The 16,110-nt window shown below is 36.3% G+C and overlaps 1 protein-coding gene across 1 annotated transcript in view; it reads left to right on the forward strand.

The window, feature by feature from the left end:
• Positions 1-16,110, forward strand: part of LOC132110303 (synaptotagmin-14-like) — a 31,701-nt gene that overhangs the window by 14,474 nt on the left and 1,117 nt on the right. Inside the window, exons 3-8 of the mRNA XM_059516869.1 lie at positions 3,957-4,109; positions 8,146-8,370; positions 11,855-12,126; positions 12,894-13,343; positions 13,692-13,881; positions 14,414-14,470. Coding sequence (XP_059372852.1) covers positions 3,957-4,109; positions 8,146-8,370; positions 11,855-12,126; positions 12,894-13,343; positions 13,692-13,881; positions 14,414-14,470 — 1,347 coding nt within the window. The remainder of the gene's footprint in view (positions 1-3,956; positions 4,110-8,145; positions 8,371-11,854; positions 12,127-12,893; positions 13,344-13,691; positions 13,882-14,413; positions 14,471-16,110) is intronic.

The raw sequence follows: 16,110 nt of genomic DNA on the forward strand, positions 1-16,110 counted from the left end.
GTGATTTTCTGTCTGATAATGACCTGGATTTACATCAGAAATGCAGTTCTGCGATGTGCAACAGTTGTGCAGCAATTTATGTTTTTTTTCACCCCATTGATTTGCAGTTCCTCTGACTTAAAAGGATACTGTGTTGTATTGTAGCTGGATTTATGTAGTCAAAATAATTTATGTTGGTCTAATAAAACACTGTTAAATCATATTGTTACTGTTATGAACAGTTCTTAAATCATTTTGAATAGTACACCGAAAAATCTAAATTGTTTATTATTGACATTATCATGTAAAAGAATTTATACAAATTACAAAAAAAAAAAAACATACAATGATTTTTTTTTGTGACAGAAGCTTCCAGTACACAGAGACAACAACACAGAAATAATAAAAAATATGAATAAAATACACATGTCTATATATAGATATATAAATAAATAAAAATAGAAAGAAATTGTATGTATACAGCTGTGCTATAGATGGATTAGTATAGAGTAAAATGTAGGGATGGACTAAGGTGGGTGGTATCAAATAAATATAAGTATTATTGCACATAGCTTTATTGCACATTGGGGACAGCATTTAACTGTTCATGAGGTAGATTGGCTGGGAGAAAAACACTTTTCTTGTGCCTGGCTGTACTGGTGTTCGGTGCTCTGTAGTGCTGATCAGATGGCAAAAGTTCAAGAAGGCTTGGGTGTGAGGGATCCAGAGTGATTTTCTGAGCCCTTTTCCTCAAGATACATGCAATTCTTGAAGTTTGAGTGGGTTGTTAATATTGCACCAGACAGCCAGCTGTTCCTGGATGAGGCAGATGACTGAAGTGTCATCTGAAAACTTCAGGAGCTTGACTAAGGGGACAGTAGAAGTGCAGTCATTGGTGTAAGGAGAAGAGCAGTGGGGAGATAACACATCCCTGAGGGGTGCCAGTGCTGATGGTGTGGTTGTTTGACATAAATTTCCCCAGTCTCACTAGCTGTTGCCTACAGTGTATATAGAAACGAATCACCTCTCTTTAAAATAATCAGTTTGTTGCTTTGCAACCTTAAATGAAGACGGACTCAGTTTTTACATTTTTAAAAAATATTTTTACAATTTCTGACATGTTGTTGGTGTTATATCTTTCACTTGGATGTTATAAGTTGCACTGAGTAAATACAGCTGTATAAAACAAAAACTGTATCCGTCTTCATCTTAGACAGTAAAGCAAAAAAAAAGATTATTATCAAGGGAGGTGATTTTTTCTATATCCACTGTATCAGAATGCTGGTGATCCACTGACAGCTAGGAACAGAGAGCTGGTTTAGTTTGGACCGGAGGAGTGTTGGGATGATGGTGTTGAAGACCGAACGCAAGTCCACAAACAAGATCCTCACATAAGTCCCAGGTTTGTCCAGATACTGCAGGATGAAGTGCAATCCCATGATCAACACTTCATCAACAGACCTGAAAGCAAACTCCAGGGGGTCCAGTAGAGGTCCAGTGATGTCCAGTACCACTCAGCAAGGATGCATTAAATTGATCAGTTAATTCACATTAAAGGCATTTACACCAAATCAGCATATTAGAATGATTCGTAAAAGAATCAGGTGACACTGAAGAACAATTCCATACTTTTGAATGGTATTGTATATAATATTTACATTTATATACTAATTATTATTTAAAGCAATAAGGTCTCCATTCATTTTAATTGCATGGAAAAAAGCAAACTGCTTTACCTTAAGAATTCCTCCTGTGGTCCACAGTTTTGGAATGACATTTTCTTTTTTGGGTTAACTGTTCCTTTAGAACTGTGTAGGTTTGGAAAGCCTTTTGTAAATGTTCCTTCTCAGAGCACTGAACCATACTGAATACTGTCAGTGTATCCTGTCACCTCTCTTCTAAAAAGTGTGTGGAGACTGACAGGAGGAGCTCTCGGTACAGTGGATAGTTTTGTCCTGTTATTGATGTCTGTGACTCAAGCCTTTCTGACTAAATTGGCACCTGATTGCAAGACTCTCAGAAGGACTTTTGACGAATGGATTTTTTTCCTTTTGCAAGATGGTTATTTGTACCTCACAGTGATCTAAGTATATTTCAAATAGAACATTAAAGAACACAAACCAGAAATAATAATATAAATGACCGAACAGAAAGAAGAAACATAAGGGGGAAGAGGAGGCAAGTGGGTTATCAGAGAAATGTTTTCATTGCATTGATCAGGAAACACACAGGCTGTAAATCAATTAACATTAATAAAAATAGCAGATGGAGGAGAGCTGTTTTATAAGTGTTTGACCAGAATCACCTCAGAAACTGAATTAACTCTCTCATTACCTGCTTTCAATAACAGGCTTAGAAATTTATGAAGTCTCTTAAACTTTTTGAGTAGCAGTTACTGTATATTTTAGGATGTTTATCAGCCTTGTGGTTGTTTATTTGTTGCAAATCTGTAAGTCATGCACCAGTGCTATATAATAATTTATCCTATTTTTATTGCTCTCTTATGCTATTGATATCTTAACTGCAGTGTGTAATTGTTTAGAAGCAGTAGGGATGTTAGTGTCTTTGTTGTAAGGAAGCAGTGTGGCAAACATGGATGAAAATTAGATTTCAGATTTCCATCAGCCCACTACATTACCGTCTCTGACACACAAATTTGTTGTACGCATTACTTGGCTAAACAAACAACAGAGACCAGATTCACTATACGGTACTTAACATGCATTTGGCCATTGTTTGTCCTGTGACATCCTCCTGCATGCCAAAAAAAAGAAGGAGCTAGCTAAATTACGCAATTAACTGGCTAAACAGGATCAGTGAGTGTAGGAACTCTGTTGCCCTGGTTAAGATTTGCTGGTATGTAACAAAGATCATTCCATGGAACATTCTCTGGAATGGAACATTATGGATTCTGTCCCTTCTGGCATATTGACTCGCACTGGCATAATCACTTTTGACCTCATCTCACCCAATTAGCCTTTGGAGACATTTCAAATTTAAATCTTATCATTAATAAATCTGTAGTATAATTTATTGGTTTTAATTTATTATTTATTTCTGCCAGTAACACATTTATAGCTCACGGTAACTTGTAATTCTTTTTTTTTTTTTTTTTAGCCAGCCACCCTAGAGATAAAATAGATTTTAGTTTCAATTCCAGGCAACAACAAAAAAGGGATTTAAAATGGAAGGATTTCTCTTTTTAATATTTAACTCTGTTCTTGTCAGACCCTGTGGGACAGAGAGGCTGATGGGACAGAATCACATTGCATAATTTGTGTGAATAATATACAAGTACTCTTACTGAATGTGTGTGTGTGTGTGTGTGTGTGTGCACAAAGTGTGTTTTGCACAGAGCTGTAATACAGTTCAGTGCAGAAATCATTGCTGGTAAGTTTATTTCTTCTCTAAGTAGGAAACCAACTGTCTGAAACTGGGTCATTTCCCTCTGTCATCCTGAAACATGTTGCCACATAGCAGATATTCTTATAGTTACATTTATTTAATCTCTGTGGTTTTTGATGAATGAAGAAAGGTGGTCAGGTCAAACCCTTTGCACCCACTGTGAATATTTCTTCTTGCACTGTTTCTGCATGGCTGGTCTCTTTCTCTCAGTAATGTCTAGACTAATGTCTTTCCCTTTATTTTTAAGTGCTGCTGAAACTGATCTGTGATTGATTCACGGATCCTAAATCAAGCAGAAATCTTCTTCAAAAGTCAAAGTACTGAACTATATTAATATGTTCTCATTGTCAAAGAAAACATGGATTTCAAATTTGAATCTTCAGATCTGGAAAGGAAAATAATAAAATAACAGCAACCAAATTTGGTTTGAATCAGATGTTAAGTTAAAATCAGAAAGGTCATGAAAAAGTCACCGAAATTTTTCTACCCGTCTCATTCCGTCTCATTTTCAATGTACCTTATTGGAGTAATAAATAAATCTCTCTCTCTTTCTCTCTTTCTCTCTTTCACAGTGTCTCCTGAGGCTCTGGGGTTCCTGTCTGGCATGTGTGTGTTCATCTTTCTTATGATTGTACTCTTTCTTTACCTCAATAACAAACTATCCCTTGAGAGTGCCAATCAACTATCCAGCCTTGACCAGTACAGAAAGAGCATAGAGCCAGCAGGTTTGTGGCTGTTTTTCTGCAATTGTGTTTAATATAGAGTGACCCCTGTAGTTGGACACTTAAAAAAATATAGTTCAGCCAGAGTGAAAATGACCCCATAATTTACTCACCCTCAAGCCATTTTAGGTGTATAATGTATAACTTTCTTCTTTCAGATGAATACATTCAGAATTATATTAAAAAATTCAGCTTTATAATGCAGTGAATGGGGGTCAAGATTTTGAGGACCAAAAAAGTGCATCCTTCAATCATAAAGGACTCTGGTGGGTTAATAAAAGCCTTATGATGAGATGCTTTTGTGTAATAATAATAATAATAATAATAACAATAATCAACTTTATTTTCTATAGCACATTTAAAAAGTAGCATCTCAAAGCACTTCACAATAATAAAATTAAATAATACAATTATACAAAAAATGCATTAAAGAAAATGTGATACAAAAATAAAAAACTTGATAAGAACATGCTATCAAAAGTTCAACAAGTAAAAAGTAGAAAAATATCCACATTTAAAATATTTAAATATTTATAATTTTATATAAAAATACTTTTTGGGGTTACTGTAAAGGAGTTTTTGTTTTGTAACTGTGGATATTATTAGTTCTAATGGGAATATAGATTTTTTTTTCCTGGTGAATTGGTTGAGCTTTTGTATTGATGATGAAGAGAAATGGAAATGCCGGATGTAACGTATGGATTACCTCCCCATCTGTAAACGTTTCATTGACTTGGATTGAGCAACAGTGTTTTGAATTCTTCACGCTGGAATTCTTAGCACAGCAGTGGCCATTCATAAAAAGACAACATTATGTATTTATTTAATTTAGATTAAAATAACTTCATAACATTCTGTGATTACTGAGACCAAATCGTGATGTTTTTGAAGCTGAGAGGTCCAGAAATACATGAGTCCAAATTCCCAAACACTGCATGACAATCTCCAGAGAGGTAATTATCTGCTGAGCTCCAGATCAGAGTCTGTGAGAATTGAGAGATTAATAAGTACCACCTAGGTGTTGGAGATGTTTATTAGAGAATTCTGGGATAGGCCACACACTCCTTCCTGTTTGTCTGTCAGGTATGTTGATGTGCTGAGCTGAACGGCTCGTGATCTTTAGTGCCAGACATTGATTGGAGAGGGCAGATGCCACTGGCCAGTTATTAGATCAATAGTTTGTGTGATGAATGTGTGTCTGAAAATGAACTAAGGGATCATGTAACATCCCTGACAGAAAATCTGGGCAGAAATCCAAAAACACTTACACTCTGGATCAAATTTCTATATTGTCAGCATATATGCACACACACTCATACAATAAAACTCGCTTGAATCAACTCAATGAGGCATGCACATTTGTACACACAACTACTTTTTGTTTAAACCATGAAGCTCTCCTACCTCACACCTACACACTTATACTGTTGACAGGGGCACTTAATGCCCACATGCACACACACATCCTACAGACAGGTTCTGAATCCAGGCATCACTGAGCTGCCCACACACAGCACTTTACATAACTCTGCCCATCATCAGAATCAGTGGCATAATCAGAATGACATTTACTGGATAAGGACGTTTGGACTTATTTGACTTGGCAAATCTATGCCAAAGCACAATAAACATGGCTGTGTACTAAACATGAAATTGTAATGTTGTGGCATAGTGCAGCGGTTCTTCATTAAGTTGTGATGTAAAAAATGGAATATTTGTTTTGTTAGGGTTGCATGAAGAGCAGAGAACAACAATGCTGAATGTGAATTTGAACTGTAATGAACATTACTGTTTGTATTCCTGATCCTTTCAGAAGTTTGGAATGTGTATGATTGTTTAAGTCTCTAATGCACATCAAGGCTGCATTTATTTGATCCAAAATACAATAAAATCAGTAATCTTGTGGAATATTTAGATTTAAAATAACTGTTTAATAATGAATAAAAGTAATTTAATAAAATATCGTTGCCTGTGATCCTTCACAAATCATTCTGTTCTGATTATTTGCTGCTTAAGAAACATTTCTTCTTATTATCAGTTTTGAAAACAGTTGTACTGCTTAATATTTTTGTGGTTACTCCGATCAGGATTCTTGTATGAATAGAAAACTCAAAAGAACAGAATTTTTTGAGAAATAAAAGGAAGTTACTGTCACTTTTGATAGTTTTAATGCATATTGTTTCAGTATTAATATCTTTCTTTCTTTCTTTCTGCCTAAACCTTTGAATCATATACTATATATAGTAATTACCTTGTAGTAGTTTGTACTTTAACAAAAATTATATATATATATATATTTAGTTAAATAATTTCTTATTTATATTTTATTTTCAGAAAAGTAGCTCGACCATAGTTAAACTACATTAAATTAGGAATAGCTTGTGTCTTGACAAAAGTAGTATTGTATACCCAGCATTGGTACAATGATTCTGGATCCTGAGCCTGAATCAGTTGAGAACCATGAGGAGAATGTGTGTTATATGTTGCTGTATAATCAGAACACAGGATACAGTATAAGTAAATATATACTAGTAAATGTTGACTATTAATTGTGTTAAGTGTCAGTGTTCACTGGCTGTGGCAGTGTGTAATGTCATCTGTAGTCATTTAGTGTCCTGCTGTGCTTTATGTCTATGGCCAGTTGAGGGTAATGTCAGACTGGCAGTTTTTCATGTCTCTGCTCTGAGGTCCTGACTCCCTGCCAGAAAGGAGCTCCCTTGCGGGGTTTACTGTGGAAAAAATATGAATAGAAATCCTTTGCTTTTTGTCTCAGGGGAACATCTCCTTATGTTCGCTGCCAGATTGATCAGACTCTAGTAGAGTAAATTTGCTGGACGAAAACTCTGAACCTGGTGTCAATGTTTCACTGAACCATCTGCTGCATAAATTACAGCTGCATAAACTACAATCATTATACATAATTACAGTTATACATCATATTATACGCACATCTGATTTTGCTCAAAGGCAATTTCGCTCATTTTTTGGTTCAGTCTGTGTGTGGTTTGTGGCTGATTTTGTAAAAGCATAAATTACTGTCGTGACAATGTGAGATTTGACCTCTCTGACTCGTCTGTGTAGCAGTTGTTTGAGTGAGAGCATGCTGGGATATCTCACCTCCTACTTTGTGATGTGCTGAAGGTGAGAGGATGAGGCTGTTGACTTTCCCCCCGTTTATCTGAACTTCACTGGATTACTGTGTCTAAAAAAGCTAGCCACCATCTTTCCTGTCTTTTAAAATCCACCTGGACTCTTTGAAACTGATCTGGTCTGTCTGATCTTTTCATCCAGTGAGAATGATCTCTGCTGTGGTCAAACTGGTGCTTTGCTTTCCCTCCCTTTTATCTCTATGGGAAGACTTGAACTCTCTGCAGTTGCTGACACCTAATATACATCTCTGTTTTATGCTTTTCTCCCTGTCTCTCTTTTATTCTGCTTTCGGTGTAAAAAAAAATACAGGGGATTTGGTTTTCTTTCTTCAGCATAAATTATTAATGCATCTTGCCTCTCTTGCCCTCTCAAACTGAAGTTCTACAGATGTTGATTGATAATTTTTGTAAAAAAAAAAAAAAAAAAAAAAAAAAAAGACACTGTATTACTACCTGCGTGCTACCATCCATGTGAGAATGTTTGTAATTGTTGAACTGTATCGCCCTCTAGTGTTTGTGCTGAAGATTAGAGCTGTTAAAAATCTGTTTTGAAGCGTTTGCAGTATGGCAATGCTATTGAATTCCCCTAGTTTATTTAGGAATTTAAATAAGACATTATGTATAGATCTTTATAGCACTATTTCCTGTCGTCTTTATTACAAAAGTATATTTATCAAGTCATATTATTATATTATTGCACATTTTCTCTTCATTTCCTCTTCTTTTGTTGCCTTTATTTGGTGACCAGTGTTGCAGTGTTTAAATAAGTTGTTGAGAAAACTCTTCAAATTATTGAGGTCTCAAATTATTTCTTATTGTGCTCAAAGTACAAATGCATATTCATTTTGTTCTTAAATGGTCCCCCTTTCTTTCCTCGTTTTCTGTTTCAGATAAGAGTTGTGTGAATGCAGACTATCACTGCTCATCGTCAGATAGTGATGATGAGGTGATTGGCCAGTACCAGGAGGCCGTGTCTCGATCGCAGGGTCTCAAGGGTGGTTCAGCGGGGACTAACTCACGCCACCAGAAGGGCTATGGCTGGGACACACGGCAGAAATACTGTCCCCTAGCAGCTGAATACGATGGTTACAGCAGCGAGGCATCAGCAGATGATGGTAAATTTACACCTCACTCAAAAAACTGCTTTCTCACAGCTCATGTGACATTTATATGGGATAGTGATTCAATTCTGGGGATGGGGGGTTGGGTTACATTTGTAGTGATCCAAATTAGCTTCAAATATATCATGGTCGAATAGCAAACCAAAATGGTTGCTGAATTTTTATACACTAGCATTGAAATGCTTTGGATCTAGAAGATTTCGCTCTAATATGCTGATTTGGTGCTCAAGAAACATTTCTTGATTTTATTTCTATACTTTTCTTGATTATTATCAATATTGAAAACGATGTTTTCCATTACACTAGATGGCGCTGCTCAACTACAAATCTCCTTTTGAGGGATGTTTGTCTTTCACTGGAATTTCTTTTCTTTTCTTTTTTTTTAAGAACAGTCAGTAACCTGTTTTCAATAAAAAATAACTGTGGGTTGCTCTTTCTCTTGCAGAGAGCAAAGGGTTTAGATAATGAGATATCAAATGAATCAGGACAGTTTTGGAAGATTTCTTTATTTTATTTTTTTAAACACACTTTTTTCTACTTTCTTATATACAAACACATTATCTTCCACAACACACTAGTTTAACTCACACAGAAAGATGAGAAAACAGAGTAAGAGAGTTATTGGTTCTGTTCTGCTCCTTGCGAAAAGGGAGATTATCATGTTATTCTGTGTTTTATGGTCTCTGCTTTTATATCCAACAGATAAATGGCTGTAAAATGTTCATCTGTAATGGACAGGATTAGGGTTATTTTTTGGTACTTCCAATTGCTTATTTCAGTTGTCTGCTATAAATTTCTGCTGGAATCACTACAGATACTCAGAGTAGAGCGATCAGACGTCCCCATTTTCTGGGGAGGGTTGCGGTTTTTGGTGTCCTGTCCCCGGAAATGTCCCCGTTTTACTCAATTTTCAAAACAATGATTACTTTCACCAGCAGAGGGCACTGCAATCATTACTGATTACATACTAGTCACACGCTGTTACTAACTGAGTAGAGCAGAGCGCTATTATCGTCAATTATCAAAAGAGACAGTGTTACTGGTTTCAAGATAGTCACATACTATAGCTATAACACCCCCACTGGTAAAGTTAAATTTCCTAAAGCATAAACAAAATAACTTGGAAAAATGTTAAAAGTTGTGATTAGGCCACTCACAGCTGAAAATGTGAAAATCTTAAATACTGTCAGAAAATATTAAAGTATTTGTTAAATAACCATTTTATTTATCATATGTTGTCACATTTATTGTTTTGTTTTTAATATGTTTTTGTTTTAGTCATAATTATATATATATATAATACTATTTAGTAGTTACTATTTACTTTCCATGGTGTGCTTTCTGGTGAATTGCAGGCTGATTAATAAACTAAGATTAGTTTGATCCTCAAATATCATTGTAATTATTAATTGTGATTTTAATATACGGAAAATATACACAAGTATATTATCCCTGTTTTTTAATCAGCTAGTAGATCATCACAAGTGAGATTTCAATGCTATTTTGATCACTGAACTAGGAAATGTCCCCGTTTTTTTTATTTCAGAAATCTGGTCACCTTAGAGTAGAGTAAACACAGTGGAGAGATTACAGAGGGCTATGAAGAGAAAGAAGCAAAATGTGTCGAAGGGATGCGCTGTCAGAAAGAAAAAAGCAGGAAGCTGGTGGATATGTCTCTTTGATTTCCCCCTCTGTTTATGTGAACTACTGCACAGAGAAACAGATAGAGCTGCATGCTTTTCTCATGAGCTGTTTTCCTGGAGGCAGAAGAGGCTGTAGCCTCAGGCCATCTGTATAATACATGAGAAGCTAACACACATTTATATATAGCTTGAATGTTAACAAACATATAAAAACACAAACTTATCCTTTGCACACATACCGACATTCTTACACACTCAAACATAACAAATGAGCTGAGTGTTTGCTCTTAGATCCAAAGAGCCTTATAAAACCTTACTTAAACATTAGCTTTACCATTCATAGCAAGCTGCTTGGGAAAATCAAGTTAACTGAGCTGTAAATTTCATGTTACTTATTGCTCAGTGAAGTCCTTATGATACTGAATATTATAGTTATAGTTAGGCATATATTCAGGCATTCAGATCAAATTGAAACATGAGAAATGTCTGACACGAGATTTGATCAAAACATCATTGAGATACAGGGCACACATTTCTCTTGCTCTTGTTCATAGCCTGAGGTTGTAAATGCTAGTGTTTATGATCAAAGACCTCATTCAGCATTGAGACACAGAAGGCAAGTGGATGTGCTCCTCCATCATCTTAATTATAGTTATACATCTTAATCTTTTCTCCATCCTCATTAAAAGTGAATTTTATTTCTGAGTTTTCGTACTGTCAAATCTTGATGCTTCTCTGTTTTAGGAATGTTGTGATGTAAAATGTAATATTTCTGATTCTGCTTTATTTCTAGGTCATTAGTAAATTTGTGACATTGTTCATGGGAACTCCAGATGTTATTGCTTCCACTGAAAAAAAAAGAGTAAAAATATTATTATTTAGAACTAACATGTAGGAAGTGAGGCAGTTTAGAGAAAGTTGATAACTAATCCCTCACTTGAAAATTCACAGCATCAGCAATGTCTCTTCCCAATAGTCAGAACCAGTTATCCCAGTCACACTCCAACAGAAGTGTGTGTGTGTGTGTGTGTGTGTGTGTGTGTGTGTGTGTGTGTGTGTGTGTGTGTGTGTGTGTGTGTGAGAGGGAGAATGCACTGTATTTATGAGATCGCTAAATCTTCCTGTCCTGACCAGCAGCATGTTGCTATGGCAACAGCCATTTGGTTCATTCTATTTACAGAGCAGTTTAACTTGTACGGTGATTGGTGAATGCAGATAAATCAGGCCATGTTTTGCCATTCATCTCAATTTCAAAGTCTCACAGAGCCACAAGCAGCATCAGCATATCCTCTAATTTTCTGCATCTGAAATGATGAAACGCACCAATTTGTTTAATTTAATCATATGCATACACATATGCAGCAATTTGTAGCTCTTGGAGGAAAACTGAATGATTTATGAAGATGCAGGTGTAAGGGATAGCTTTACTACATTGTGTGTAAAATTTTGACCTTTCTTGAACCAAGCTGAGAGTTTCAAATAGTTTCTGGTTTTAGGCTTTCCTTAGAGAGCTTTGAATGCCATATAACAAGTTGTATAATAAATTACAAGCCTAATAGATATCTATCTGATCTCATAAAGGCTGCAGTTTCCTTCTCATGTGAGAATGAATGACATTGAGTTATTGAGATCACAATCCTGCTTCATTCTGCCATTGTGCATTAAGCTAAACTCAGAGTTACTTCAAAGAAACTTTCACTTCAATTAATGCGCTTTCTAAATTATTTAAGATGATATTTGCCATTTCCTGTCCCACATTTTTGCTTTTTCATATTGCTCGAGAACACTGGTCTAAATGGCACCAAACGGACCTCTCTGACTTTCCTCCACATCAGTAAACTGTATCCAGCGAATGAGACGGACTCCACCATTGGATGAGCTGCAGCCTCCACCCTATCAGGATGAGGATGGGTCACCACGCATGTCATGCACACCCTCTGACCTGGGCGATGCCAAATGTGACCTTTCCCATGGGAGTGAGAGCCCCAGACGCAGCTATGGAAAATGTCCAAGTGAGGTCAGCGGAGCACAGGAAACAGCGAGTTTCCTTAACAAGGGCTATGAGGAAGATGTACCCAGTGACAGCACTGCTGTACTCAGCCCAGAGGTGTGTGTTTCAGTAAAGAAATTTGTATATGCAAAAATCACTTACTGCACAGATGAAAGTTCCACATCACCAGGGGTCTCTTGGACCTGTTTTGTTTGAGGCAGCTCCAGTGGCAGTCTAATTCACTTGGTGACCCTAGATGAGATTAGATATGACCAAAGAATATTCTAAAAACCATATTATTGCATAAATTAGATTTATAGTATCAATACAGTCTAAATTGTTATATATTATAAATTATTATTTATAAATATTAATAACATATGAATATATATATATACATTTGAAATAAAAATTATTCTATATAATTTTAGCAGATGCTTTTATCCAAAGCGACTTACAAATGACAATATATATTATAGAAATATTTTTCTGCTTTACCTTAAGGTCACATGCATACAATCACAGATGCATGCACTAACGGCGTCATGATTTAATATGCATGTGCTGTAGACATCTCCATAATAACTGAAATGTTTAAAGCAGTGTGATGCAGCAGTGAATGTAGTGAATTACATCCTCGGTCTAACTTTGTTATATGAATGACAGCAATAAAAAAAATAGTCTTAGCCATCAATCATTGACAATATTTAGATACATCGTCGAATATGTGTTTTTAGGATTTGAAGCAGTCAAATAAGAGCCCATATAAATTTAAACTCCTGCACAGGTACCATATTCATCTACTTGACGTGCACTACCTCAAGCCTCAGATGAAAACGTACTCCCTCTAAATCTTCTATTTCTTCTATCAATAATCTCTGTAGAATCTGTCTGCACGTGGATCAGTGGCTCAGCTTCCCAAAGGTTATGACCCTGAGCCTCTTGCTCAATATGGAACTCTCGACGTCATCTTCGACTACGATTCATCTGACCAGCGTCTGTCTGTCACGATAACAGCTCTGACGGACATTCATTCTCTCAAACGGATGGGTAACATCTCCTGGCAGGTTCATCTGGTGCTGTTGCCCACCAAAAAACAGAGGGCGAAAACCATCATCCAGCGTGGCCCATGCCCTGTCTTCACAGAGACATTTCACTTCAGCCATATCGAGTCGGAGATGATCGGGAACCATGCTGTCCGGTTCCGCTTGTACAGTATCCGCAGGATGAAGAAGGAGAAAGCTCTCGGGGAGAAGGTGTTCTACCTCACCAAACTCAACCTGCAAGGCAAGATGTCAGTGCCCATCACACTGGACCCCTGCTTCAACATACCTGTGAGTGTGATCAGATGTTATGTCCAGAAGTTGTAAACTACTAGACTAAGCTTCTTTCATGAACATTGGAAATTATAACAAATGTCTCTTAAGGACCAAATCAATATCAGAATGATTTCTGAAAGTGACACTGAAAACTGTAGTAGGACTAATGATAATTCAGCTTTGCCAAGTATATATTCAGTTTTATAAATTGTAATAGAATTTCAAACTATTACTGTATTTTGATTCAAAAAAGTGTTTGTTTGTGTGTTTGTGTGTGAGTGTACATATATAAATATATATATATATATATATATATATATATATAAATAATTAAAAGTTAATCAAAGATTATGTCTGTCCCAGGGCAGTGACTCTCAGGCAAGCATGTCAGATGTATCGTGCAGCGAGATAGCCTCGTCGTTCCCTTCTGCTGGTCAGGGGTCAGCACCAGAGATCCTGCTGGGGCTTGTGTACAATGCCACTACGGGACGTCTCTCTGTGGAGGTCATCAAAGGAAGCCACTTTAAAAACCTGGCAGCAAATAAACCTCCCAGTGAGTCCAAACGCTGTTTAACATGATTGCTTTAGATAGCCATTCCAGAGCGCTTCACCATCAGATCAGTCTTGCATTGCTTGTATCATCTTATATAAGATTTTCAGGATTAAATAATGTCACCTTCTACCTTTGACCTTTCTCTCTCCATAATTTTTGTCACCCTTCTTATAAACACTGCCTTAAACAAACCTTCCCAAGCTTCTGTCACACTTCAGTCAAAGAGCGCAATATAAGAGCCTTCAGAAAGCACTCATAACTGCTCATAAATACCTTCAAACAACATTCACCCTATAGTTTCTCTATATAGCGTTATGAAATGGTGATAAAGGCTGCATGTTTTTCTAATGCATTGGCCCTTAACCTGAAGTGATGCAGTGTGCTTTATGAACATGTTACATCTGACCCAATGTGATGTCATTGAACCTTCTGACCTGCTCTTTTTCTCCTGCTGTTGTTGATATTCTCTCTCTATCTCCCTGATTTCTGCTGATCCCCTCTGCTCTTGCTGTCACTCCTCTCCTGTTGTCAGATGGTTTGTTCTGTTGTCTAAAGCACTTGATAGGTGGGCAGGTGTACATAATCCGAGGTGAGTTTTATGTGGCTACCTTTATCAGCATCAGACTGTTCATCCATCTTTCTGTTTTCACGCTTCCTCTCTTCATCATCGATTCTAGTTTTTAGGCAGGCGAACACTTCCACATGGATGCTGAAGGTTTGACCTGTGGAAAATTTGAGTGCAAATTAATGTAAAACTCAATACAGAAGGAAGATTCAGAAAACATGTGAAATATGTTAAATCATTCGGTCTTCATCCATGGAGAAGGTTAAAACGCTGTTATTTTAGACATTATGTTGGATGGTATGCTGTTATTTTCTGTCCCCTATAGTGGTGTTTGTACCATTTTTCTTTAATGTTTGGATTTTTATATACATTTACCCCATCATTTGCTTGGATCGTTTGAATGTTTCCTGTCATGTGAATGGTCGTTGCCTAAAAGATGTAGAAATGTAGAAATAGACTTGTTGCCATGAGATTCTTCTGTATTTGGAGAGTAGAGAATTTGAGGACTTTTTTATTTTTCACAAAACATATTTTTGTGGATCTCACTGCTAACTTAAGATATCAATTAAATGTGTTTAAAACACTTTATTTTAATTATTTTTTCAATTAGTATTTTTTTTAGATTATGTGTATATACAGTATATACAGTAATGTGATATACTGTAGACTACTAGAAGTTGATTTCTGTGGCAGGAAGTGTTCAGATTCTTGAATAACTGTATCACAGATTCTAATCAACCCTCCTTAATGGTTAATTAAATCCTTTCACATTCAGCTTGAGGAGCTGAAGATGATTTCCTCAGTGTCAGGTATGAGTCTGTGTTCCCATCTCTGAAATCAGCGCTTCTATTAGAGGAGAGTGAAACATTTCTTTGAAAACACAGCAGGATGCCTCCACAGGAAGCCCGCTCTCGATGACTCGTGGTACAGAACCGTCGCCCTGACACAAAGACACAAAGAATACTAACTTCTGTTGTATTGTAGTGTATTCATTCAGGGCAGCAGAAAGCACGCTCAGAGGAGTTCAACTGCACTCTGAATTAAACCCAGTGAAAGGCCTCGAGCTACCGCAGAGTCTGCTCTGAATGCATGTAGAGTCACAGTTCAAAAGGTTCTGAAAGGAGAAGACAGAGGAGTGCTGCGGGACTCAATTATTAATCAGTGAGCATTGATTAGTGCCAAGCTTTAATGTAAAAAAGAAACTTAATGGCCCATTTTCAGCCAATAAATTTCAGCCTGTATTAATGAATGGAATAATCAATTGCTTTTCAGATAAACTGAGAGACTGAAGCGTTGCCAGGCTGGAACTGTAGTGTAGAAAACCTCCATGTGGCAGAGAAGCTGTACCACAATGTTATATCTTGTTACTTAATTTAACTTCCTCACTTCCGAACCTACAGTTTTTGTAACCGTATTATCTTTTTGTATTTTTTCCCAGCTGAAAATGGTTGTAATTAATTTATTTTTGTTACTTTACTTTTTTTTTTTTCATTTTTTCAAATCTGAATTATTGTCTTGTTTTGCAGCAAAAAAAGTCTTAAAACAATAAATATTTATTTTATAAAACTATGTTTCTTTATCTTGTCACTAATACTGAGCTTGTTCTTGTTTTTAAGAATAAATCAAACAAAAAGCAGAAATGTACCATTAAAAACTATTTCCAA

The sequence above is a fragment of the Carassius carassius genome, chromosome 30 (assembly GCF_963082965.1).
Source record: "Carassius carassius chromosome 30, fCarCar2.1, whole genome shotgun sequence".
NCBI lineage: Eukaryota > Metazoa > Chordata > Actinopteri > Cypriniformes > Cyprinidae > Carassius > Carassius carassius.